Here is a 25,801-nt window from a genome sequence, read left to right on the forward strand (position 1 = left end):
GAATTCCCAGGCTCTTGCCTTTATTGAAAGATTTTTCAATCTTAAGAGCATGCTATTTTCAAGGATAGTGTACTTCAGGAGTCACATTGAAATGTCTGTAGAGATCATTCAGATAATATCCGTGTGTAAATGGAGCCTGTGGTGAGCTTAGGAGTCCTTGCCCTGTTTATAAAAGGCTTCACATTACCATTTTTAAAATAGCCTTATAGGTCAAACAAAATACCTAAATTTAGGGAACTATCAATAAGAAGTTCAGTTTTCTAGCATGCTGTTAAGAGGTACTACGGTTTGGGCCAATCATTTTTTAAAAATAGTGACTAAGTAGTGAATAAGTGCCTTTTTTGTGTTCACTAACCATGGATTCTCATGTGAATTAGGAACATTTTGTGTAGACTTGCTTTAATGTGCAGCATGATACTGTGTTGAACTTCTGTAAATAAACATCTGTAAATTTTATTTTGCATTTTGTCTAATCCAAATTTTGGTTTTGTCTAATCCAAATCTCTGAGAACAACTGTCAGATCTGTTTTACAGTTAGTTAGTCTGTTTTACAGTTAGTTCTCAGTTGGTCATCGTGGGCTGATATGACAGCTGGCATGGGTTGTTCTTAATTTTCATTTCATTTTTGCTTTAATTTTATGATTTTTGCCTAAATGTTCGTGAATTTTTAAATTCATTTTATGTAGACCTTTTGAAGTTACCAAATTTTTTCTCTTCATATGGTTCTTTTTGTATATATGGACTTTATTTTTAATAGCAGTTTTAGATTTACAGAAAAAATGAAGGAAAAGTACAGACAGTTCCCGTATACCCTTTTATCCCTCCCACTACCCACACATAGTTCCCCTTATTGTTAACATCTTGCATTAGTGTGGTATACTTATTAAATAACTGATGAGCCAATACTGATACATTAAAGTCCACACTTTACAGTAGGGTTCATTCATTCTTCTGTACATTTTGTACATAATGTACATTTACACATGTACAATAATGGTATGTACCCACCATTACAGTATCATACAGAGTAGTTTTGCTATCCCCCAAATCCCCTGTGTTCCACCTATTCATCCTTCCTTCCCTGTCCCTGAACCCTTAGCAGCCACTGATCTTTCTTACTGTCTCTTTAATTTTGTCTTTTCCACAATATCACATAGTGGAATCATATAGTGTGCTGCCTTTTCAAATTGGCTTCTTTCACTTAGCAATATGAAATTAAGGTTCCTCCATGTCTTTTCATGTCATGGTAGCCCATTTCTTTTTATCATGGAGTGATACTGCATTGTCTGTACCAGTTTATTCACTTGCCTTCTAAGGACATCTTAATTGCTTCAGTTTTTGACAATTATGAATAAAACTGTTATAAACATTCATGTGCAGGTTCTTATGTAGGCATTAAGTTTTCAGCTCACTTGGGTAAATACCGAGGAGCGTATCTGCTGAATTGTGTGGTAAGAGTATGTTGATTTTTATAAGAAACTGCCAAGTCTCTTCCAAAGTGACTGTACCATTTTGTATTTCTACCAGCAATGAGTGAGGGTTCCTATTGCTTCGCATTCTGGCCAGCATTTTTTATCAGTGTTTTGGGTTTTAGCCATTCTAATAAGTGTAGTAGTATTTCATTGTTGTTTTAATTTGCAGTTTCCTAGTGACACATGATGTTGAGCATCTTTTCATATGTTTATTCGCCATCTATCTCTCATCTTTGGTGAGGTATCTGTTCAGCTTTTGCCTATTTTTATTTATTTTATTGTATTTTTTAGATAAGATCTCACACTGTTGCATGGGCGTGATCATAGCTTATTGCAACCCTGAACTCATGGGCTCAAGTGATCTTCCCATTTCAGCCTCCTGAGTAGCTGAGACAATAGGCACGTACCACCATGCCTGGCTAATTAAAAAAAAAAAAAAGAAAAATAATTTTTTGCCTATTTTAATACTGGGTTGATTTCTTATTGTTGAATTTTAAGAGTTCTTTGTATATTTTAGATACAGTTTCATATTGTTTTTTAAAGCCCCTTTATTCCTTGTTAGGTGATCAAGCCACCTGCAGGCTATTTTTGACTTGTGGCTTCATTATTTATTTAGTAATATCAACTTTACGTTACTAGAAAATAAAGTGTTCTGTATAAATGAAATTTTCAAATAACTGAAATATCCTTTTTGCCACAAAAAGATAGTTAACTATTAAAATGACTGCCACAGTAGATCATCCTTTTAAAGTATATTGAACATAAGCTAACTTTTTTGGTGAATCAGTCACCAATATTATTTGTTGGTTATTAGTTTTTATACTGTTTATTATAGCATACTGTGGGAATATTGAGATACATGAGTCACTGCTTGCAGTAATTGAACTGTTTTTTTTCGGTTGCATTTGCCTAATTTTTATCTCCTCTGCTGTCAATTGTGATTTCTCACTTTTGTTAATCTTGTAATGTCTCCTCCCTTGTTCTAAAATTTTTACTATAAATTAGATCCCAAGATTGTTATAAATCACCGTTGGGCCTGGCACGGTGGCTCAGGCCTGTGATCCCAGCACTTTGGGAGACTGAGGCGGGCCAATCAGTTGAGGCCAGGAGTTCGAGACCAACTTGGACAACATGGTGAAACCCTGTCTCTACTAAAAATACCAAAATTAGCTGGGCATGGTGATGTGTGCCTGTAATCGTAGCTACTCAGGAGGCTGAGGCACGAGAATCACTTGAACCTGGGAGGCAGAGGCTGCTGTGAGCTGAAATTGCACCACTGCCACACCTGGGTAACAGAGTGAGACCCTGTCTCAGAAAAAAAAAAAAATTCCCCTTCCAAGTTTATGTTCCTCAATGGTTATGGGTATTGGCTTTTAAAATTTCCTGGTTGTGAAAACATCTCTGTGTTCTTTGATGTTAATTTTCATGTCCAGGGATTTTTTTTTTTTTCCCTTTTGAATTTGCCTTTGCTGGCTCATAAATGAAGGCTTTGGTACTAGCCTTCGTTTCTTTATCATTTAATGATGATTCTTTATCATTTCCTATACCAGAACGCCATTGTCTTTGTATATAATTTGTGGCATGTCAGCCACCTCTTAAGCATAGGGCCTCAATGTTTATTAAGTAAATTAGTGTAAGATTCTGTGTTGGGTTTTCTGGGAAATAAAACAAAGAAATCTTATGTATTAGCCTTTTTTTCACACTGCTGATAAAGGCTGGGCAATTTGCAAAAGAAAGGCTTAATTGGACTTAGTTCCACATGGTTGGGGAAGCCTCACAATCTTGGTGGAAGGCAAGGAGGAACAAGTCACATCCATGTGGATGGCAGCAGGCAAAGAGAGAGCTTGTGCAGGGAAACTCCCGTTTTTAAAATCGTCAGATCTTGTAAGAATTATTCACTATCATGAGAACAGCACAGGAAAGACCCACCCCATGGTTCCCTTATCTCCCACTGGGTTGCTGCAACAACACATGGGAATTATGGGAGCTACAAGATGAGACTTGGATGGGGACACAGAGCCAAACCATATCATCCTACATGTTTCTTACCTTGGAAAAGTTTACAATATGGTTGCTGTAAGACTATTACATGGTAAGTTTAATAACCTCTGCAAAGAGTTAAATAACAGAAGACCAGTATGTGAGAGGTGTCAGAGAGCAGCATTAAAAGATAAACTAAGCTGAAAGGTCAGGAAGATTAGACGATGTGGTTAAAAAAAATTCCCTCACTTCTCTTTGATTCATATCTAGTATCTTTGATATGTACTTTCACAGACATTTTACTGAATATGTCAATTTCAAATTAGACAAGTGTACAGAATGTGTTTTGAACAAAAGTGCTTTTCTAGTCTGTTCCCTTTAGCCTTTTAAATACATTCTACTTCCATATTTTTCTTCCAGTTATTCTGACATGTTTGTGGTCCTTTTTTGTTGGAGTCTTAATGTTTATTGTGTTTCCTGTATCCTTTTGTGTTGGTTATCTATGCCTTTAGCTTCTTTTTTGCTTATTTTTCATAACTTTTTGATGGCATCATTCATGAAATTTCACTTGTGTCTAACCTTTATCTTCAGCGTATCTCTTTACTGAAAGAGATGCTGTCTACGAAACTTAATATTGATACTTCCAGATTTTGTGCTTTGTCACTGCCCTGATCCTTGCTGTTTATTATCTTCACCACCAAAGACTATGGCTATAGCACTAATCACTCATTCTTAGCAGGCTCTGATTTTGGTCCCCACATAGATGTTTTACTATTTTTGTTGGCTATTTCGTTCTGTTTTTTCAAATAATTGTATAAAGCCAAACTTTTTTTTTCTTTTTCTCTTTTTTTTTTTTGAGATGGAGTTTTGCTCTTGTCGCCCAGGTTGGAGTGCAATGGCATGATCTTGGTTCACTGCAACCTCCACCTCCCAGGTTCAAGTGATCCTCCTTCCTCAGCCTCCTGAGTAGCTGGGATTACAGGCATGTGCCACCATGCCCAGCTAATTTTTGTGTTTTTAGTAGAGACGGGGTTTCGCCATATTGGTCAGGCTAGTCTTAAACTCCTGACCTCTGGTGATCCACCTGCATCGGCCTCCCAAAGTGCTGGGATTACAGGCATGAGCCACCGTGCCCAGCCCAAAGCCAAACCTTTTAGGAAGCTTTTCTTAATACTACCATCTATTTCCTTCTTTTAAATTTTGGGATTTTTTTTTTAATAGAGAAAAGTGCAGGGAATTTTATGAAACAACATTCATTTATGTTTACACAATCCGTAATTGACATTTCTTATAATTTTGTCTTGTTTCAAGTTTTTGTAATAAAAAAATTAAGTTATAATCCTATCTTCTAATTTACCTACTTCTCCCTTCTATGTATTCATAAAAATTATCATCCTTTCTCCAGTATGCTCCTTCAAAGTTTGGAATTTTCGTTTCTGCACAGTCATAGTATTTCTAAAAGGAAAGAATTTTAAGTTTCAGAAGGATTTGGGGGACGATAGCCTCAGTTACTCACAAACTGGTTAGTAATTTGTAATTGCCTAACACTATACTAGGATTAAATTCCTGTCTTTCTTGGTCTTCTGATACTTGGCTCTGGTCAACATTTCACCCTAATATTTCCTAATATGTACTCTGGAGTCAAGGACATTTTCTAAATCCACTCCTGTATCCTAAGTGTAATCATGTTCATTTGATCAAAGTATCTTTGGACATGGCTCCTTGTCCCCTGCTCCCCTACCCCCCCTCCCTCGCACTCTCACCTTCCTAAATTTTAGCTCCCTTTCTTCCTCCCTGTACCTTTTCTTTCATGAGACAGATCAAATCTTTAGTGCCACAAAGCATCTCCAACTTCTATAAGTCGTTTTATCTAAATCATTGTTTAAAGTCATTATTATGCAGTGAAAACTCATTTAATTTTTATTGTTAATCTTGTGATTCCCAGCAACATTATTTGCTTTCTGAAAAGCTGTACGAATAAACCATCTCTGATGCTTTTATCTGTTACTGTATTCCTCTCCACAAATTGCCTGAAAGTTACTTATTGATTTATAGCTGTGTGCAAACTCTTTTTGTAGTGCAGTTCCATTATTCCTTTCCTGCAACTTTGAAAGCCAAAGCTTTTTGTGAGTTGGGTCAATTTATAAAACTACTAATTTGGTGGCAAAACCTGACCATTCTGAAGAGAAACTGCTTAGTCTTTATCCCACTTAATGTGCCTATTCACACATTTTGCTGCAGAAATATTAATATATTTTATTTAGGTGCTGCCGGTATTCTATTGTAGATACTATATAATATACACTGTATATAATTCATTATTCTAAAATTTGAAAAATTTCTGAGTTTCAAAACACATCTGGCTCCAGGGAATTTGGATGAAAGATCATTGACCTGTCGTGGTAATAAAAATCTACTCTCACTTTTAATTTGTGTTCCTTTTTCTGAGCTGCTTCCTTGCCTTTGATTTCTTGGTGGTGTTAAGTATTCCTAATTAGTCAGCAATCCTTTATGGAAGCAATCATTATATAAAGAGCAGTTAAATAGAGCTTTTTATCACTGTTGTTAACCCCTTCAGTGGTATAATGAAAAGATCCCTTAAATAGACAGGATCTGAGTTCTAACCTTGGCTCTATCATTTGCTAATTTATGACCTTGGTCAGATTTATCTAACCCTCTCTGGTGATTATCTCTAGCCTCTCTCAGAGTTACATGGATCAAGTGAGATAATGTATATGAAAGTGCTTTGAAAATGTTAATGCTATACAAGTGTAAATAATAGTACAGATACTAAAACAATAATTAGTATTTCCATTCTGAGCATTCTTATTCTGGGGTATAGGAATGATGTTTAATTGTGGTAATAATATAAACTATTGAGGGCTTACTTTATGATAGGAACTGTGCTAAGCAGTTTACATGAGGTGGCTACTGTCATTCCTGTTTTGCAGATGAGAGAACTGATAATCAAAGATTAAGAAACTTTCCCAAGTTCATATAAACAGCTCACTTCAGTTTCAGATCTTATTCTGGTGTTCAGCTTTTACTACATTTTATATGGGGACAAAATAATTATGTGTCTAATTTCTTTCCCACTTCTGAATGTGGAGTTGTTTTAACTACAAAGTGAGAAAAGAAAACTCACCTGAATTACTAGTAGCTGTTTCCTGGTTTCAGTTTCTAACTTCTCAAGCTATACCTCAGTAATTCTAAAGTAACTTTTCAAGATCAGACTTGGCTATAGCTCAGTGTATCACTGCCTTGTAAAGATTGATGCTTCTGTTTCCTTGAAATTATCCTGGTTATCTTTAGTAATTTTTTGGTTTTGTTTTGCTTTGTAAAATCAGTAGATTTTATAAGGGAGATGTCCTTATTTTTAAAAGGTATCCATTATTAAGTATGTGTGCTGGCATGCACATCTCTAAAATGTCCTTAAATAGAACCACAGTTAATACAGTTGTCTCTGAAATGTTATTTCCTTTATACTTCCCTGTGGCATACCATAGCATTTGTGAAAATACATTGTTTAATCTGTGTGCCGTCTTCTGTGATGTTAACATGTGAAAGAATTGGCAAGCTTGGCTTCCTGGGGAGCATGAAATAGGAGCTCTTAAGAAAAAGCATGGCCGGGCACAGTGGCTCACTCCTGTAATCCCAGTATTTTGGGAGAACAGTGCAGGCAGATCACTTGAGGTCAGGAGTTTGAGACCAGCCTGGCCAACATGATGAAACCCTGTCTCTACTAAAAATACAAAAATTAACCGAGAGTTGTGGGTGCCTGTAATCCCAGCTATTTGGGAGGCTGAGACAGGAGAATCGCTTGAACCTGGGAGGGAGAGGTTGCAATGAGCCAAGAGATCACGCCACTGCACTCCAGCCTAGGTGACAGAGTGAAACTCTGTCTCAAAAACAAACAAAAAGAACTAGTTTTATTTCATAATGATTTATAATCAAGGTTTAACTTTTTTTGCTAAACTAGCAGCTTGGTAATCAAAGTGAACGACTTTACCATTTGTCCTTTCTATATTGTCTCTTTGGCCAGTGTGTTTGTATGTGCTGAGTATACCTATTAATATATATATCTATCAGTGAACTACTGAAATATCCAGATTAACTAGTGTTGATAACTGGTAACTGTTGTTGCCAGACAAACTCCTAGACATGAATCTCCTATTTTGCCTTCTTTACTGACTGGGTCAACTTTTCCGTTCCATTGCATCTCAGTCACTTTGTGAGTCATTCCAAAATTTCAGTTACCAGTAAATTAACTTTTGTTTGAAGGGCAAGTTTAGTTATTACATGAAGATATATGTGAGATTGGGTTGGAATCTGAAGCATAGTTTAGAATGTTAGAAAATTTAACATACACAAATAAGTAGGAAACAAAGGGCCTGAACTAAGACTTTGGCCTTAGAGAATGCTAGCATAATTGGGTATTGCCAGATTTTATAAAAATATGAAAAGGAGAGAGCAAAGTTGAAATATTTAGCTGATCTTCAATAAATGTTGGTTGGAGAAATGAATAGAACAAGGTATTATAAACTGTCTAAATATGGAAATTTTCTTTTCCTTTGGCTGTGGATCAAAATAGGGTTTCAGAGCAAATTAGTAAAATTAGTGAAAGAACTCAGTGTGATTCATCACCAAGTTATAGGTTCTCTCCTGATAATCTTCCCTGCAGTCTGAGAACATTTGATATGCTGGTAGACATGATGAATTGGCCTGCAGGCAAGAATCAGGTGTTTGTGGTAATGCTCAGATTGCTCCTTTTTTTTCTGAGTGTACCCATTTTGTGGGAAGATAAAAGTGGGATCATAACAAAAGGGTACAGACAAGATCTTATCCCACCTGACATGCCAAATCTGCCAGTTAGGGATCTGTTGCTGAGCCATTTTTACAATACAACATTCCTGACACCAAATCTGCGGGTTTTCTTCCTTACACCAACCAATTATCCAACTCCCTGGATGCCAGCTGGGTATCATACAATTCAGTTCAGTTCTGACAGTCTACCTGGAATTAGTGTCAGCTCCTACAAGTTAGAGGGCTCAGTCACACAACAGATAACCAGTTGCAAGTGTTGGGTCTTCCATACTTCTTATCTACTATCTGTAAACTGGATTCTCCTGACCCTGTCCTCAGGTTTGATAACTTGTTAGAATGCTTCACAGAACTCAGAAAGGCTGTTAAACTGATAATTACAATTGCCAGTTTACTGTAAAGGACACAACTTAGGAACAGCCAGATGGAAGGAGATACACAAGGCAAGGTATGGGGATGAGGTGCTTGGAGCTTCCATGCCTTCTTTAGGCACGCCACCCTCAGCACCTCTGTGCACTCACCAACCCATAAACCCATAAATTTAGGGGTTTTATGGAGACTCTATTATGTAGTCCTGATTGATTGAATTATTAACCATTAGTGAGGTGATTAACTTAATCTCCAACCCCTCCAGCTCTGGAGGTGGGGAGCAGAAGGCAGGCTGAAAGTTCTAGCCCTCTAATCACATAGTTAGTTCCTCTGGCAACCAGCCCCCATTCTGAAGCTATCTTGGGGCCTACCAAGAGTCATTTCATTAGCGCAAACTGAATTACGGTTATTATGAATAATCCCTATCACTCAGGAAGTTCTTTGGGTTTTAGGAGCTCTGTGCCAGGAGCTGGGGACGAAGATCAAATACGTGTTTCTTTTTAAGACCCTGTACAAAATGCTGAGAAAACATTTCTTATGTTATACGACTTTGGATCATTTCCAGTGGCCAGGATGGATTTCAGCAACTATTTAAGTGCCTGCTGTGTGCTTGAACAATTTTCTAGACAGTGGTAAGAGGCAAGGCCTTTGCTCTCCTGTAGTGCTTAAAATAGGAAACTAGACAGACAGGAGAAGACAGATAACTAAACAAGAATAACTTAATAAGGTAACTGTCTGATATGGGAGGTAGAAGACACTATTGGATCCTAAGTGAGATGGGTGATGGACAGGGAAGGCATCAAGTTAGAAGTGAAGTTTAAGCTGAAACCCGAAGGGTAAGTGGAATTTAGCCAGGGGAAAATAAGGGTAAGAGTCAGAGGAAGGAATAGTATGTATAACTCTGGAGGCAGAAGAGAGCAGGATGGCACTAAATTAGTAAGTGACAGGAAGTTGGTTTGGTGGAGGGCAACATGGAAGGGGGGTATAGATGGTTAGAAGTTTTACCTTCATTTTCAGGTACAGTGAAACATCCATGAGTCCTATTTCTGTTTGTCATCAACTCTCCTTATTCTGAGTCTCAGGAAGGCAGATCAGAGGAAGAAATACCATTTCCATAGTTTTGCCTTTTCCAGAATGTCATGTAGTTGAAATCATACGATATGGAGCCTTTTCATATTGACTTCTTTCACTTAGTAATATGCATTTAAGATTTCTCTGTGTCTTTTCATGACTTGATCGTTCCTTTTCTTTTTAGTGAATAATACTCCGTTGTCTGGTTGTACCAGTTTGTTTATCCATTGACCTACTGAAGACATCTTGCTTGCTTCCAAGTTTTGGCAGTTGTGAATAAAGCTGCTATAAACATCTTGTGCAGGTTTTTGTGTGGACTTTTTTGCCTCCTTTGGGTAATATCAGGAAGCACAATTGCTGGATGTTAAGAGTATTTTTAATTTTTGTGAGAACCTTCCAAAATAGCTGCCCCATTGGTAGGATTGCAATTCCTACCAGCGATGAGTGAGAGTTCCTGTTGATTCATATCCTGGCCAGCATTTGTTGTCAGTGTTCTGGATTTTGGCCATGCTAACAGGTATAAAGTGGTATCTCATCGTTGTTTTAATTTGTATGTTCCTGGCAACATACGATGTGGGCCATCTTTGCATGTACTTATTTGCCTAGACTTTATTTTTCAGAGCAGTTTAGTTTCAGAGCAAAATTGAAGAGAAAAGTACAGTTTCCATATATCCCATCCCTCATCCTCAACACTGCCTCCCCCACCATCAGTATCCCATACCAGACTAGTACTAATGTGTTACAATCAGTGAACCTACATTGACACATTATTATCAACCAAAGTCTATAATTTACATTAGGGTTCACCCTCAGTAGTATACATTCTATTGGCTTGACAAACATGATGTCATGTATCCACAATTACAATATCACACAGAATAGTTTAACTGCCCTAAAAATCCTGTGTTCTACCCTTGTATCCTTTCCTTCTCTAGTTGTTTTCAATAATTGTAAAGTAGAATTTAGTAGAGTAACGATGTTTGTAGCCTGAGAAGACAACTACAGTTTATATCACATGTATTGGTCATAAATATAGGGGGAAAATCTTCCTGTATAGATGTGACTTTTGGGAACCTACAGGCAACTGCTTGGATTGCCATTGTTGGGGTTGAGGGTCAGGGAAGAGAGTTGGTAAATATGTTGGGGGGAAAATCAGAAATTAAGAGACATTATGGAAGAGTAACACCAAATTATTTGCTTATTGCTATTATAGCTTTCCTCATTCTGTTAAGATTGTCCCTAATTCCCTCCAATGAGAAAAGAAGAACTTTTTTCTTCCCAGCTTCCCTTTCCCTTTCAATGAAAGTAGAGTTAAGACATAGCGAAGTAGTGAGAATGGTCCTCCAGTTGATGACTTATGGCTTGTTTTTTTTTTAACTTTCATTTTAGGTTCATGGGTACATGTACGGGTTTGTTATATAGGTAAACTTATGTCATGGGGGTTTGTTGTAAGATTATTTTGCCACCTAGGTACTAAGCTTAATAACCAACAGTTATTTTTTCTGATCCTTTCCTCCTTCCCACCCTCAAGTAGACCCCAGTGTCTTTTGTTCCTCTCTTTGTGTCCATGTGTTCTCATCAGCTAGCTCCCACTTAAAGTGAGAACATGTACTTCTCTGTTCTTGTGTTAGTTTGCTAAGGATAATGGCCTCCTGCTCCATCCATGTTCCTGCAAAGAACATGATCTTGTTCTTTTTTAAGGCTGCATAGTATTCTATGGTGTGTGTGTACCACATTTTCTTTATCCAGACTACTGTTGATGGACATTTAGGTTGATTCCAGATCTTTGCTCTTGTAGTGTTGCAGTGAACATATTCATGCATGTGTCTTTATGATAGAATGATTTATATTCCTTTGGCTATATGCCCAGTAAAGAGATTGCTAGGTCAAATGGCAGTTCTGTTTTTACCTCTTTGAGGAGTCATGTGGCCTTTTTAAAACTTGTTTCAAACCATGTTGCGAACATAAAACCCTGGTCCTACCTTTGTCATTAGTTTTCCATTGGCTACAAATTATAGGTAGCTTTCTAAGTTAAAAAGCATTTATTATCCCTAGAACGTGTGGATTTCTGCAATTTCAGTTAAAATTTCCAAATTTCTCATAGAGACACTGTATTTAATTCTTTAAAAAAGTCATGTGGAGGGCAGGATACTGATAGGTACTTTGAGCTAGTTAGTAGAATTTCTCTGATGGACATTTTTTATCCAGTGAGCTTATAATTGTTTGAATAGCAATAGACAGTTTGGAATTCCTTATTCTGGGAATTCTAGACACACATTAGATACTTGGTTAAGCACTATTTGGTTGCTTGATTTGGGTGGGCCTTTGAATTGTTAGGAAATTCCTTAAATTGAGGTTCTTAACCCAGGCTTTAGGAGATTCCCTGAACCTTGGAAGGAAAATATTGTTTGTAATTATATGTTTTTCTGATAACACAGTGTGCATAGTTTTCATCAGAGTTTTAAAGGGTCCCTGACCCAAAATAGATGAAGAACTTTTACCTTAATTTTGTAGTGAACTCCAAGTAGAAGTTTCTGGGTTGGATATTATAGTATAATTCATTACTTGGATTATTGGTGAGCACATAGAACTTAAACTCTGATCATCTGGCACAACAGCAGTAACCTGAGTATTTTACAGATTTTCTTGACAAAGCAGTGATGTATGATATAACCAGAGAGATGTTGCTGGTTAGAGGATGGTTCCATATGGAGGATGATTTCAACTTTGAGGCAAAATTGTTATTAATGATAATCAGACTTTTTCCAGCTTCTCAGTGATTATATGCTGTTATTTCTTCAGACCATTGGTATAGTAAATAAGGTGTTTGTTGCCTCAAAATCTTGTCAAAGTTTATCACTTGTTTAGCCTTTTTAATGAAACCATGCAATCTTTTCATGGTAGTACTTCTGTTATTTGACATACAATTCTTCAGGTAAGCTAACATCCAAGAATTATGTGCTACAGCTTTTAATTCTGTTTTTGTTTTCAGAACTCTTCGTCTTGGCTTATACCTATACTGCCTGATATGCTCCGACACATTTTTCAGTTCTGTGTTTTGGAAAGCAGTCAGGAAATTCTGGACCTTATTCACAAGGTACACAGCAAATGTGTTTGTATTCCTTTTCCTGGTAACTTTTGTAAGTTTTTAAAATTTTTCATAATCGCTGTTCTGTTGATCATTTATATCTCTTGGAGATTTGAAAAGTCTAGAGATCCGCAAGATGAGACAGAGAACTAGGCTTCTTACATGTAGCATGTAATAGTTTTGATTGGCCATGCTTCTTCCTCCTATTATCTGACTTACATATGTGTTTTAAGCACTTTCTGATAGCCTCAATACAGAAAATGAAATGAGGAAAAGATTGCTTTTTTCTGGCCCTCATCTTGTTGTTTATCAGCATGCTTATAGATTCTGCAAAGTACCTTTTGGGATCTATTGGTAATACGAGTCTAATTATTGTTGAAACTTGTACTTTTTTCCCTACTTAGAAAGAGTGAATGTATGTGTTAGAATCATTAAAGGAGGAGCCATTTGATATATTTAATAGCATTTATGGGGGGAAATGGTACTTTTGTACCTTTATAATCTGTTAAATTACTCTTGACTTGTTGGCCTCTAAAGTGACTCATTGTTAACAACCTTGGATTAACAGTGGTGGTCTTTCCATAGGCTAGTCCTAGCCCATTAAATGTTAGGCATCAGGAAAGGTACCTTATCCTTATTAAGTAAGATCATGAATCAAGACTTACACTGTTTTAAATTTATACTAGGTTATTACCACCTCTGAGTTTAGCAGAGAATATTAGGAGCTATTTTTAAGTGTGTGTTGGATATAGGACTGCATTAATATTGAGTCCTATGATATATGCAAAGGATTTATTTCAGTGACTTACTGAGATTTTGACAATTCTATAGTACTTTTATGGGCATGTTTTTTTTAAAAAAGAGAATTATGTTCTTTTTTTAAAAAAACTTTCCTTTGCATTCCTTTTTTTTTTAGTGTACAAACCTATTAGAAAACAGTACTATATTTCAAAAATAAGCCTCTATATTGAATTTCTAAATCTCTGTGCTATTTCCTACTTTAAAAAACCTCAGTATTCCTAAAGATAAGTGTTAGAGTTTAATAATTTTTTTAGAAAAAATTCACTTTCATGTCCCCGTTTTACCCTGCAGGTTTGGATGGAACTGTTGAGTAAGGCTTCAGTTCAGTATGTGGTAGCAGCTGCTTGCCCATGGATGGGTGCTTGGCTTTGCTTGATGATGCAGCCTTCTCATTTACCTATCGATTTAAATATGTTGCTAGAAGTAAAAGCTAGAGCCAAGGTAAGTGTAGAAGCACATAATGTATTTGTGTGTTCATCATCTAATTATTAATACAGTAACCGTATTAAAAAATCTGTATTGCCTTATTGTAAGTGTGATTTAATTAACATAAGTAAGGAGAAACCATTATTTTATTAGGACCCTGACAAAATGAATAGTAATGTTTATCCATTAAAACTTTGTGAAAAGAACTGTATTTTACTGGGATTATTTTAAAAAGATCATATTTTTATTGTTGCCTATTTAGTTTTAATGATTAATCTTTATTGTTTTTCTTTTTTCCCCTCCTTCTGTAGGAAAAAACAGGTGGTAAGGTGCGCCAAGGCCAAAGCCAGAGTAAAGAAGTACTTCAGGAGTATATTGCAGGGGCCGAAACCATCATGGAAGACCCGGCCACCAGGGATTTTGTGGTTATGCGGGCCAGAATGATGGCAGCCAAGTGAGTGTACATTAAGTGCCAGGTAGTCATACATTTACAAGTCTGGCCTTCAGAGGTTATTTAACCAACAAAACATTCCTCTGCTGTCTCCATCAATCCTTCCTTTCTTCATCACACTAATTATAGCCTAAGGAAAAATTAGAGTAAGTAAATACTTCTAATTATTTTGAAGCTTTAAAAATAGGATTTTTATCTTCTTATGAAGACAAGATAGTCATTATATCTTCTGTGGGAAAAGTTATGGGTTCAGAAAGCCAAATTTTACTTCAAGTAATTATAGGAAATTGAAGTAATTTCTCAAAGTATGGGGAAACTTTACTTCAAGTAATTTCTTATAGTAACTTCCTTTTTCTCCCTCTTAGGTTGTTGGGAGCACTTTGTTGCTGTATTTGTGATCCAGGTGTAAATGTGGTAACTCAAGAAATTAAACCTGCTGAATCCCTGGGCCAGTTACTACTCTTCCATTTGAACTCCAAGTCTGCTTTACAAAGGATTAGTGTAGCTTTGGTAATCTGTGAATGGGCTGCTTTACAAAAGGTAAGATTTTGCCCCAAAAGTAAGAAAGACAAATTAAGTAAAGCAATTTCCATTAGCTGTTAGGCTTATTTACATTATAATTTACAACAGAAAAGTGCCAATTTTCAATGTATAAAAATCCAAGAGTTATAGAAAAGTGTCCAAATTATATTGAACATTATTTCTCTCCCATTTACTTTTAACTCTGGACTTCTGTCTTAGAACCCCTACTCACACCTCCAACTACTAGTTATGCTCATACTTAATATTTGCTCTTGACTGTACAGTCTGTTAAGAAATGTCCCTATTAAAAACCGTGTATATGTGAAGGTAGTCCAGAAACTATTGGTCATCCATTCCTCTGTATATCTCTCAGGTATCACTGAAAACTACAAAGAATGAGGCTTTGAGTATTAGAGATCTATTTGTGTGAGTAGTAGCAAAGGCAGAATTTTTGGTCACAGGAAGAATAACATCTCTGTATTTAAACCAAAATCTTCATGTTTCCAAATAAACCATTCCCTTCCAGCCTCTTTAACTTTTAACTTCTAGGGAGAGTGTGATTTTGTATAAGACATACTTCTGTAAATCAAAGAAACTTTCTACTGGCTTTGTTTATTCCGTTGACTGGAATTCTGGAAATTTAACTGTCTGCACTTGCTGTGAGAGTTACTCGTTACTGCCTCTTAGCAGTTTGTCAAAGCTATGTCTAAAAGTAATTGAGCCATGCTCCATTGCAACTGACACCCCTGCTTGGCCTCTGGAAAGAAGCAAAGCTCATCTGTTTTTAGGCAGGAGTTGGTGTGCTGGAGAGGCAGTGATGCTATGTTTTTGTGCCTCTCAGACTCAGCAGCAAGTGTTGACAGTTCGGTTTCTGGACACTCACAGAGCTTCATGGACTTACTCTGTGAAGCCCAGGCTGATCGCCCAGGCTGATCACCCAGATCCCACAGAACCCCTCATGGCTCACCACTGAGGCCATTTCCCCTCGGTTTGGGGCAGAAAACAACCAGAGAGAGTGGGAAGGGTTGGTTAAATTTGGGGGCAGGTAAGTAGCTTTTAAATTTTGTATCCACTTTTACAGTATGGCATGTGAAGCTTAGGGTTCACTGTTATCCAATAATGAGTTTTTAAATAACATTTTTTTTTTTTTTTTTTTGAGACGGAGTCTTGCTCTGTCACCCAGGCTGGGGTGCAGTGGCCGGATCTCAGCTCACTGCAAGCTCCACCTCCCGGGTTTACGCCATTCTCCTGCCTCAGCCTCCTGAGTAGCTGGGACTACAGGCGCCCGCCACCTCGCCCGGCTAGTTTTTTGTATTTTTTAGTAGAGATGGGGTTTCACCGTGTTAGCCAGGATGGTCTCGATCTCCTGACCTCGTGATCCACCCGTCTCGGCCTCCCAAAGTGCTGGGATTACAGGCTTGAGCCACCGCGCCCGGCCTTAAATAACATTTTTAATTAGTGCATGATAGATGTTCTTTTCTGACTGATTTTTTTTTTTTTTACAGTAATATACTTTAAAATCTGTGATATATATACACGTAAACTTTGGATAGGTAGAGAATGAAATTGTAATAGTTCCATATGCATGTTCTGTAGTCATTCATGTTAACATTTTACAATAATTTGGGTGTAATACCCTTTTTTCTGTGCAACTAACTGTTGTTTGGAGAAGTAACAGATTATAGATTCAATATAAGAAAGAATTTAGAACTTGGTAGTCTGCAAATGATGATTTCTGTATCTGTAAAGTTAATGTTCATATAGTTGCCCTATTTGTTGTCTGTTGTATTTTAGGAGTGTAAAGCTGTTACCTTAGCTGTGCAGCCACGTTTACTTGATATCCTTTCAGAACATTTATATTATGACGAAATTGCCGTTCCATTCACGCGAATGCAGAATGAATGTAAACAACTTATATCATCATTAGCTGATGTACATATTGAAGTTGGTAACAGAGTAAACAACAATGTTTTAACAATAGATCAAGCTAGTGACTTGGTGAGTAAAGAAATAACTTTCTTAATTATAGATAGAACATGAAATATAGGTTAGAAATTTGTCATGACATGTTTATCACAAAAACACATTAATTTGTTGAGTCTATATGTGGCTTGATAGCCTGTCAACTCTACCCTTTAGAAAAGATATTTCATTGTATAGGCTTTTCTTGAGATAAGAGAATAATGGAGGATTTTTTTTTTAAAAACTAAAATTCTGATAAATCAATGCACCTTTATTAGAAAAAGCTATTATATTTTGTCATTTCAGTTTTGTTTAACACTGCAGAGTATAGAAAAAACTGCTTCTACAAGTTCCTGAGTACTACTTCCTGCTCTCAGCCTATAATGAAAATATTCAAACATATAGAAAAAGTGATGAAATTACATAACACGCATACTTAACAGCTAGATTTTATAGTTAACATTTTACCAGATTTACTTTATCACATATGTATTCACCTACCTACCCCTCTATCCAACCATGAATCTATCCAGGGCAGTTTTTTTTTTAATGCATTTCTAAGTAAGTTTCAGATATCATTATACTTCAGCATTTTATATAATTAACTAAAATTCAGTATTTGTTTATGATTTTTTGCTATTTTGAGGCAGAATTTATGTGCTAAAGCACACAAATCTTAGGTGGACCATTTGGTGAATTTTGACGGATGCATATACCTATGAAACCTGAACCCCTGTCAAGATACAGAACATTACCATCACCACTTCCCAGTAATCTCTGCCTCGCCCTGCCACCAAGTAACCATTATTCTCATTCCCCCCACAAAGATACATTACTTTTGCCTGTTCTAGAATTTCATGTAAATTGAGTCATACACTGTGCTCTTTGGTGTAAGGATTTTTCTTAGAATGGTGTTTTTGAAACTAATCTGTGTTATATATATATCAATAACTTATTCTTTTTTTATTGCTTGAGTTTTATTCATTGTATTATTATACCACAACTAGTTTAAGCCATTTTCCTGTTTATGGACACTTGGGCTATTACCACTTTTTGTCTGTTGTGAACAAAGTCGCTATAAACATTCTTCTACAAGTCTTTGTGGACATCCGCTTTCATTTTTCTTAGGTAAATATATAGGAGTGGAATTGCTAAATCATAAGGTAGTTGTAGGTTTAGTTTTAGAAAAAACTATGGACTGTTCCCCAAAGAGATTGTATCATTTTACCCTCTGACCATCAATATGTGAGAGTTCTGGTTACTCCACATCATCAGTATTTGATGTGGTCAGTCCTTTCACTTTTAGTGATTGTGTGATAGTGTTATTGTGGTTTTAATTTCCATTTCCTTGATGACTAATATGTTGAATACTTTTTAATTTTTTGTTGGTCATTTGTATATTTTTCCTTTCTGAAGTATCTTTTTCAAAATATTGTCTACTTTGAATTAGGTTGTTGTTTGTTATTGAGTCGTGGGAGTTCTTTATGTATCCTGGATTCCAATCCTTTGTCAAATAGATGCTTTCTAAATATTTTTCTGGCAGTGAGTGGCTTGCTTTTTGATTCTCAGTGCTGTCTTTGGATGAGCAGATATTTTAAATTTTGGTGAATTCTATCAGTTGTTTTCTTTCATGGCTACTATGTTCTGTGACTTAAGTAATCTTTTTTTTTTACTCTCCAAGTGGCAAAGGTATTCAGATATGTTTTCTTTTAAAGTTTTGTCATTTAATTTTTATGATTTATCATTCATTTGGAATTAATGTTTGTGTATAGTATGGAGTAGAGGTTGAGATTTGTTTTTCTTATAGATATCTAATTTTTCCAACATTATTTATTGAAAATACTTTCCTTTCACTACTGGTGATTGTTTTGGCGCCTTTGTCAAAAACCAACTGAAGTTATAAAGTATGGCTGTGTATCTGGGCTCCATTTGTTCAGTCTGTTTGTCTTTCCTTATGCCAGCATCCGTGCTTCATTACAGCAGCTTTGTGCTTAGTAAGTGCATGAGGTTAGGTGTAGTATATATGAGTTCTTCCTTTTTTAGGTATAGGATCAGAAGTTGAGCCACTTCATTTATGTTGGTCCCCATGAAAATAGTAATCTTCATTTTTTATCCCCATTTCTAGATGAATAATATAGTTGAATTTTTTTGCTCTCACCTGTGAGAGAAAGCTAAAATTGCTGTTTTTTCCCCCCGGGTTCTCTTCTTTTATAACGTTATTTTCCTGATTGTTGTTATTCTGTAAGTTTTCCTTTTTGCCTCCTCTCCTTATTTTTTGCCTGTCTGGAATTAAATCTCAAATTTTCTTGAGTCTGGGTTCCCTGCCTACTATTTCTGGGAACTTTTATTTTTTAAGCTCATCAAATGGCCCCTTTAAGATTTGCTTATTCAGATCTTTTACTCTTCAGTTGTTTTGACTTGGGCTAGAAGACAAGCATAAATATCAGAATCACTGGGAGAAACTTTTTTTTCTTTTTTCTTTTTTCTTTTCCTCGAAGAGACTTTTGAGGGAAGGGCAGTTTTCAAAGGAGCCACTTTTTGTGTCTTTCATTGAATCCCTATTTTCCTGTTACCTGCCAAATATAGACATTTCCCTGCTGTCTATCTTTGTCTCTTTCACCATTCTCATGATTTAGTTCCTACCCATGTACTGTGTGGTATCTACTGTCAATCTTTCTTACATTCTCTTTTAGGCATTTTTACTTAAATATCTCACTGTCACTTCACACTGAACCCAACAAAAACTGGATTTTTTTTTTTTTTGGACAAAGATACTCTTTTTATTCCAGTCACAAATCTTGTCAGCATTTTCTTTCAGAAAGTCTCATGTGTTTAGGCCAGGCACAGTGGCTCACACCTGTAACTCCAGCACTTTGGGAGGCCGAGGTGGGCGGATCATGAGGTCAGGAGATCAAGACCATCCTGGCTGACACAGTGAAACCCCATCTCTACTAAAAATATAAAAAATTAGCCGGGCGTGGTGGCGGGCGCCTGTAGTCCCAGCTACTCGGGAGGCTGAGGCGGGAGAATGGCGTGAACCCAGGAGGTGGAACTTGCAGTGAGCCGAGATCATGCCACTGCACTCCAGCCTGGGCCACAGAGCGAGACTCCGTCTCAAAAAAATAAATAAATAAAATAAAGTCTCATGTTTAATCTCTCCTCTATTTCCATTATCAGAGCCCAGTCAGATCTTAGTACTTTATATCTAGGTCCAGATTCATCTCCAGGGCTCCAGGCAGCCTCTGGTCCATTTCATCCTGCATGCTGTGCTAGACTAGCAATGCTCTTTTTGTGCCACCCTGAACATCCCTCTCCTGCTTAAAAACATTATTTTCCTTTTCCTTGCTTTTTCATTTTTATCTTTCTTCTTTTCATCACCTTCTTCTAAATTCTCCATCTCTTATCTCCTCATTATTTCTCGGACTTTCTCTACATGCCCAGTTAGCTTTCTTCTTGCAGAAGTACACTACACTCATTCACTTCTGCTCATTCTCACTTCTGGGCCTGAGCTTCTATTTCCTTTGCCAGGAATTCCCCACCCCTAACCCTCTGTGCTCATCCAGAGTTCATCTCTTTTTCTGCATGTTGTGCTCAAGCCATGATAAACTTTTCAATTCCATGGACAATGTCCTGTTTTCCACTCCCTACCTCACTTTGTTTGCCAAGATGTCCCTATAATCCCTGATTGGCCTATTCTTTAAAAACGAAGCATAAGTGTTACCCTCCTCTGGCAAGTATCCCACTAATATCTTCTTCTAAGAAGGATTAAGCAATGCTCTGTATTCCCACAGCAACTTGCACTTAGTGCAGTTATATGTTACATTTTCTTAATTCTTTATTTATATCTCTCCCACGTTAGTCTCTGCATTTTTTGAGCATATTAAGACATTATGTCTTATTTATCTTTTAATAAATATTGGTTGAATGAATTAATTTGGGGGTAACTGGGAGGCTTTTCCTCAGTTGTCTACAGTCATTGAAAAGTGACATGAGCATAGTGGATTTAGGACAGTGTTTTGAAACTTTTTAGCATTGTAACCCTGTTTCATATAAATCTTATACATTGTACATTTCAAATGGGTAATTTTTGTGGAATGCAAATTATATCTGAATAAAGTTGTTAAAAAAAGATGAGCTGAACAGTCTTTTAATGGGGCTTGTAAAGTAGTCTGATACAACAGTCCTGTAGTCTTAGACAGCTGTTGGTAATCAAGTGAATGATAACTGCACCATTTTGTTCTGTTTTGTTTTGTTTCTTTTTCTTCCATTGCCTGGGCATCTCCACCAGAAGGGAGGTTAAAGAAAGAATGAGAATGATTCAGTTAGCAACACTTTGCCACTTAGTAAACAGCCCCTCAAGTTTTTGTGAGTTTTAGAGTTGAAAATATTTTTCCCAAAAAGAAGTTTGTGAGTTTTGGAATTCCTTAATGAACAGTTAGTTTATATTTGCCTATAGCTTTCTCGTTTCACCGGAGTACTCTGTGGGTGTTAAATGTGATTTTCCTCAAAGCCATTAGACATATTTAAAGGTTAGGTAATTTTATGCTTCTCAAGAGAATGTCTTTCTTAAAGAATATAATGCTAATGTTAAATTTCAGTCAGATTAAGATAAAGTTTAGTTGGGAAGTTTCAGACATTAGTTTACTGAGTACTAAAACAATACTACATATTGTGGAAACCAAAATTGAAACAGAAAGCTTGCTGTCTACCCTTTAGGAGCTTACATTCTGTTTGGGGTTGATATGATTAATGATTTTTAATTTCTTTTTTTTTTTAATAGGTCACTACTGTTTTTAATGAAGCCACATCATCTTTCGATTTAAATCCTCAAGTGTTACAACAGTTAGATAGTAAACGTCAGCAGGTCCAAATGACAGTTACAGAGACCAACCAGGAGTGGCAAGTGTTGCAGTTGAGAGTGCATACTTTTGCTGCCTGTGCAGTTGTGAGCTTGCAGCAGCTTCCGGAGAAATTAAATCCTATCATAAAACCATTAATGGAGACAATTAAAAAAGAAGAGAATACACTAGTGCAAAACTATGCAGCTCAGTGCATAGCTAAACTCCTTCAGCAGTGCACAACAAGGACGCCCTGTCCCAATTCAAAAATTATTAAAAACCTCTGTAGCTCACTTTGTGTGGACCCATATCTAACTCCTTGTGTCACATGTCCAGTACCAACACAAAGTGGCCAGGAAAATTCTAAAGGTATATACCTAAACTTTTATTTGGGGTAGAGAAATAACCTTTTAAAGTTGTTTTTGTTAAGTTATGGGTATAATTAAAGCACAAAGCCAGTTCATGTTAATGCTTTTTCCCCTTCTGAGATAAAAGACTTAATTATAACAAAACTCTTTGTTACATGAATTTGCACATATTGCTTATCAGTCACAAGCCTTTAAGTTCAAATAAGCCATTCATAGATCTGATAGCTGATATAAGATGACTGAAATCTGTAAGACAGGTGTTCACCTTTACCTTTGCCTTCAAAACCATCATTATATGGTTTACTGTCTCAAACTAGAAAAGTTGATTGTGTCAAATGTTATTTAATGAATTTTTTTTTTTTTGCTTAATCAAAGGAGCAACCCTATTGACTGAAAAAGTTATTATAAAATCTTTGGTTTCCCTAATTTAGTGCATGTTTTATGAGATTAGTGAACTTTTAGTACTTTTGGTAAATAATACTTAACCAACTTTTTTGTTTTCACTTGGAGAATTTATATGGAAAATGAGAACTGTCCTCTGCAGGCGGGTCTTAAAGACCAATGTTTCCTTCATACGACTCAGTCCTGTATGATTTTTGTATGTGTGATTGTTAACAAGATATTGGGAGAACAAATTATTTGAAATGTAATAGACTTACAGCTTTAGTGCAGCATAGATCTTGAAAAATATGTGAATGAACTAGAAGAAGATGGACATTTTGAATATTAACATCTTAAAAATGCAATGGGGTCATTCCCTGCCCCCCCTGTTACCTGCCCTACTCCATTGCTATGTAAGGCAGCATTATTTTGCAGTGGCCAATGTTTTTTTGAATTCATGGTGACTCTGGACTTGACTTTTAGAGAAAATTTGTTTGAGATATTTTTTAATGTTTCTCGTTATGCTTAGGCACAATAATTTTTTAAAAAGTAGTAGACCAGGCCGGGCACGGCGGCTCACGCCTGTAATCCTAGCACTTTGGGAGGCCGAGGCGGGCGGATCACCTGAGGTCAGGAGTTCAAGACCAGCCTGACCAAAATGGAGAAATCCCATCTCAACTAAAAATACAAAAATTAGTCAGGCGTGGTGGCGCATGCCTGTATCCCAGCTACTTGGGAGGGTGAGACAGGAGAATGGCTTCAACCTGAGAGGTGCAGGTTGTGGTGAGCTGAGATCCCGCCATTGCATTCCAGCCTGGGCAACAAGAGTGAAGCTCCGTCTGAAAAAAAAAATTAATTAATTAATAGGCCGGGGCCAGGCGGTGCCTCATGCCTGTAATCCCAGCACTTTAGGAGGTCGAGGTGGGCCGATAACTTGAGGCAAGGAGTTCGAGACCAGCCTGGCCAACATGGTGATACCCCATCTCTACTAAAAAAAATATATAAAAATTATCTGGACGTGGTGGCACGCGTCTGTAATCCCAGCTACTTGGGAGGCTGAGACACGAGAATCACTTGAACCTGGGAAGCAGAGGTTGCAGTGAGCCAAGATTGCACCACTGCACTCCAGCCTAGGTGACAGAGTGAGACTCCATTTCAAAAACAACAACAACAACAACAACAAATTAATAGGCTGGGCATGGTGGCTCATGCCTATAATCCCAACATTTTGGGAGACAGAGGCGGGCAGATGGAGTGAGCTCAGGAGTTTGAGACCAGCCTGGGCAACATGGTGAAACCCTGTCTCTTCAAAAAATAAAAAAATTACCTGGGTGTGGTGGTGTGTGCCTGTAGTCCTAGCTCTTCAGGAGGCTGAGGTGGGAGGGTTGGATCGCTTGAGCCTAGGAGGTGGAGGTTGCAGTGAGCTGAGACCGTGGCACTACTGTCCAGCCTGGGCAACAGAGAAAGACCCTGTCTCAAAAAGAAAATTATATATATATATGTGTGTGTGTATATATATACACACACACACACACTAACTGAAGGCACAATAATTTTTTCATGTGCTGTTTCTCATTGTTCAGATGATGACTCTGCGACCTGAATTGTATTAGGTATAAATCCTATTTAAATAGACTATTTTATTGCCATTCCATTGTCTAAAGAAAATGTCATTGGCCTATAAAAGTTGAGGCCTAAAAGACATAGTTTAAAAATGTTGCATCTCTTATGGAGCCAAAAACATTTGGTATCACCAATATTATGATTAAAAGATTATTTGACTTTTTTCTTATTAGGATCCACCTCAGAAAAAGATGGAATGCACCATACTGTCACCAAGCACAGAGGTATAATTACACTCTACAGGCACCAGAAAGCTGCCTTTGCTATCACAAGTAGGCGAGGTCCTACCCCCAAAGCAGTAAAAGCTCAAATAGCAGATCTTCCTGCAGGAAGTAGTGGAAATATTCTTGTTGAACTTGATGAGGTAAATAGTTTTTTTCTTTGAATGCTTTGATTTTAAACAAATATCTGGCTTACAAATTGAGAACTAAGTTGTATTAGCTTCCAAAACTGTTTTTAAGTGAAAGGACTGGGATTAATTTTTGGAGTACTCCAACAATATGATCCAGAAAAATGGCAAACTTCAAATTTCTCATGTCTCTTGTAATTTTTACCAGCTTAACTTTATCTTCCTAGGCAAGACAGCCTTGTAAACTAATTCAGTCCTATAGCAGTGACTGTAGAGAAGGTGTTGAATAATAGTGAAAGCTAACTTTTCTCTGTCCTTTCAATGCACAAATGTCATATAATTGCCACCCACCTGACTTTTTTAGTCAATTTGATGTTTATTAAATGCATAGTGTGAGGTAGGGTTCTATATTTTCCATATGAACAGCTATTTATCCTACTATTGAATCCTTTCCTCTCTGATTTATAATGGCACCTCTGTTATATATCATGCTTCATATGTGTGAGGGTTTCCATTATTCAGGCTTTCCATTATTTCCCATTGGTCCACCTGTTACACAGTATAGTCTTAACCAGTGGTTTTTTAAAAAGTGTTTTGTTTTGAAAATCTCACAGTCACATTATTAGCAATGGAATGAATGCTCTCTATGCATTGCAAGGCATAGGAATTTACCTCAGTTCAGCAGTAAACCATCAATACTAAAAGACATGTTTCTGTAAAATACAGGTCTCTTTTAAGTTTCTTTTTAAAATCAACAGCTTATTATCTATATTTCCCTTAAAACATTCTGTAAAGTCTTTTTCACTGACAATATTTCCCTATAATAATTTTAATAACAATTTTACTGTGATTTTGATATTTATATCTCTGTAGTTTGCATAGTTATTCCTCCAATTAAACATATTTTAAAAATATATATTAATATCTTTGGGGGGACAGATTTATGGACTAATTACTACTGAATAAGAATTATTAATCTTGGGGTTAGCTTAAAAAGATGATCTTGTTCTATCCCTTAAGTGAGTATAAATAAGGACACATCATTTTGTCTATCTTCTCTCTAGCTGACAAGTTTCTTTGGGGTAGAGAGAAGGAAGAAAAAAAAATGTCACTTAGGACTATCTCTAGAAACAGCACATATCCTTCTGTTCCTTATCCTCAACCCCAAAAAAGTGTTTTACTTTTGACACAAAAATCTAGTTAGGTGTTGTAGGCCCCTGTAAATTTAATTATTGGGAAATGTTTATAATTGTGATAAACATGTCTAATAATTGCTTAC

General features: G+C 36.7%; 1 protein-coding gene across 22 annotated transcripts in view; it reads left to right on the forward strand.

Annotated features, from left to right (window-relative positions):
- BTAF1 (B-TFIID TATA-box binding protein associated factor 1) overlaps nucleotides 1–25,801 on the forward strand; it is a 107,041-nt gene that overhangs the window by 44,456 nt on the left and 36,784 nt on the right. For 16 of the 22 annotated variants that reach the window (XR_012417946.1, XM_074002188.1, XM_045361191.3 and 13 more), the window contains 7 exons: nucleotides 12,706–12,810; nucleotides 13,894–14,043; nucleotides 14,340–14,482; nucleotides 14,845–15,019; nucleotides 16,796–16,999; nucleotides 21,744–22,170; nucleotides 24,347–24,537. Coding sequence is in view for 21 of the 22 variants with exons in the window: in XM_074002188.1 (XP_073858289.1) it covers nucleotides 12,706–12,810; nucleotides 13,894–14,043; nucleotides 14,340–14,482; nucleotides 14,845–15,019; nucleotides 16,796–16,999; nucleotides 21,744–22,170; nucleotides 24,347–24,537 (1,395 nt within the window). In the remaining variant the exon portion in view is untranslated. Of the gene's footprint in view, nucleotides 1–12,705; nucleotides 12,811–13,893; nucleotides 14,044–14,339; nucleotides 14,483–14,844; nucleotides 15,020–15,814; nucleotides 16,047–16,795; nucleotides 17,000–21,743; nucleotides 22,171–24,346; nucleotides 24,538–25,801 lie in introns of those variants that run through there. The other 6 variants (XM_074002195.1, XM_074002194.1, XM_074002196.1 and 3 more) reach the window with 2 other exon arrangements.

This window comes from Macaca fascicularis, chromosome 9 (assembly GCF_037993035.2).
Source record: "Macaca fascicularis isolate 582-1 chromosome 9, T2T-MFA8v1.1".
NCBI classification, from domain to species: domain Eukaryota; kingdom Metazoa; phylum Chordata; class Mammalia; order Primates; family Cercopithecidae; genus Macaca; species Macaca fascicularis.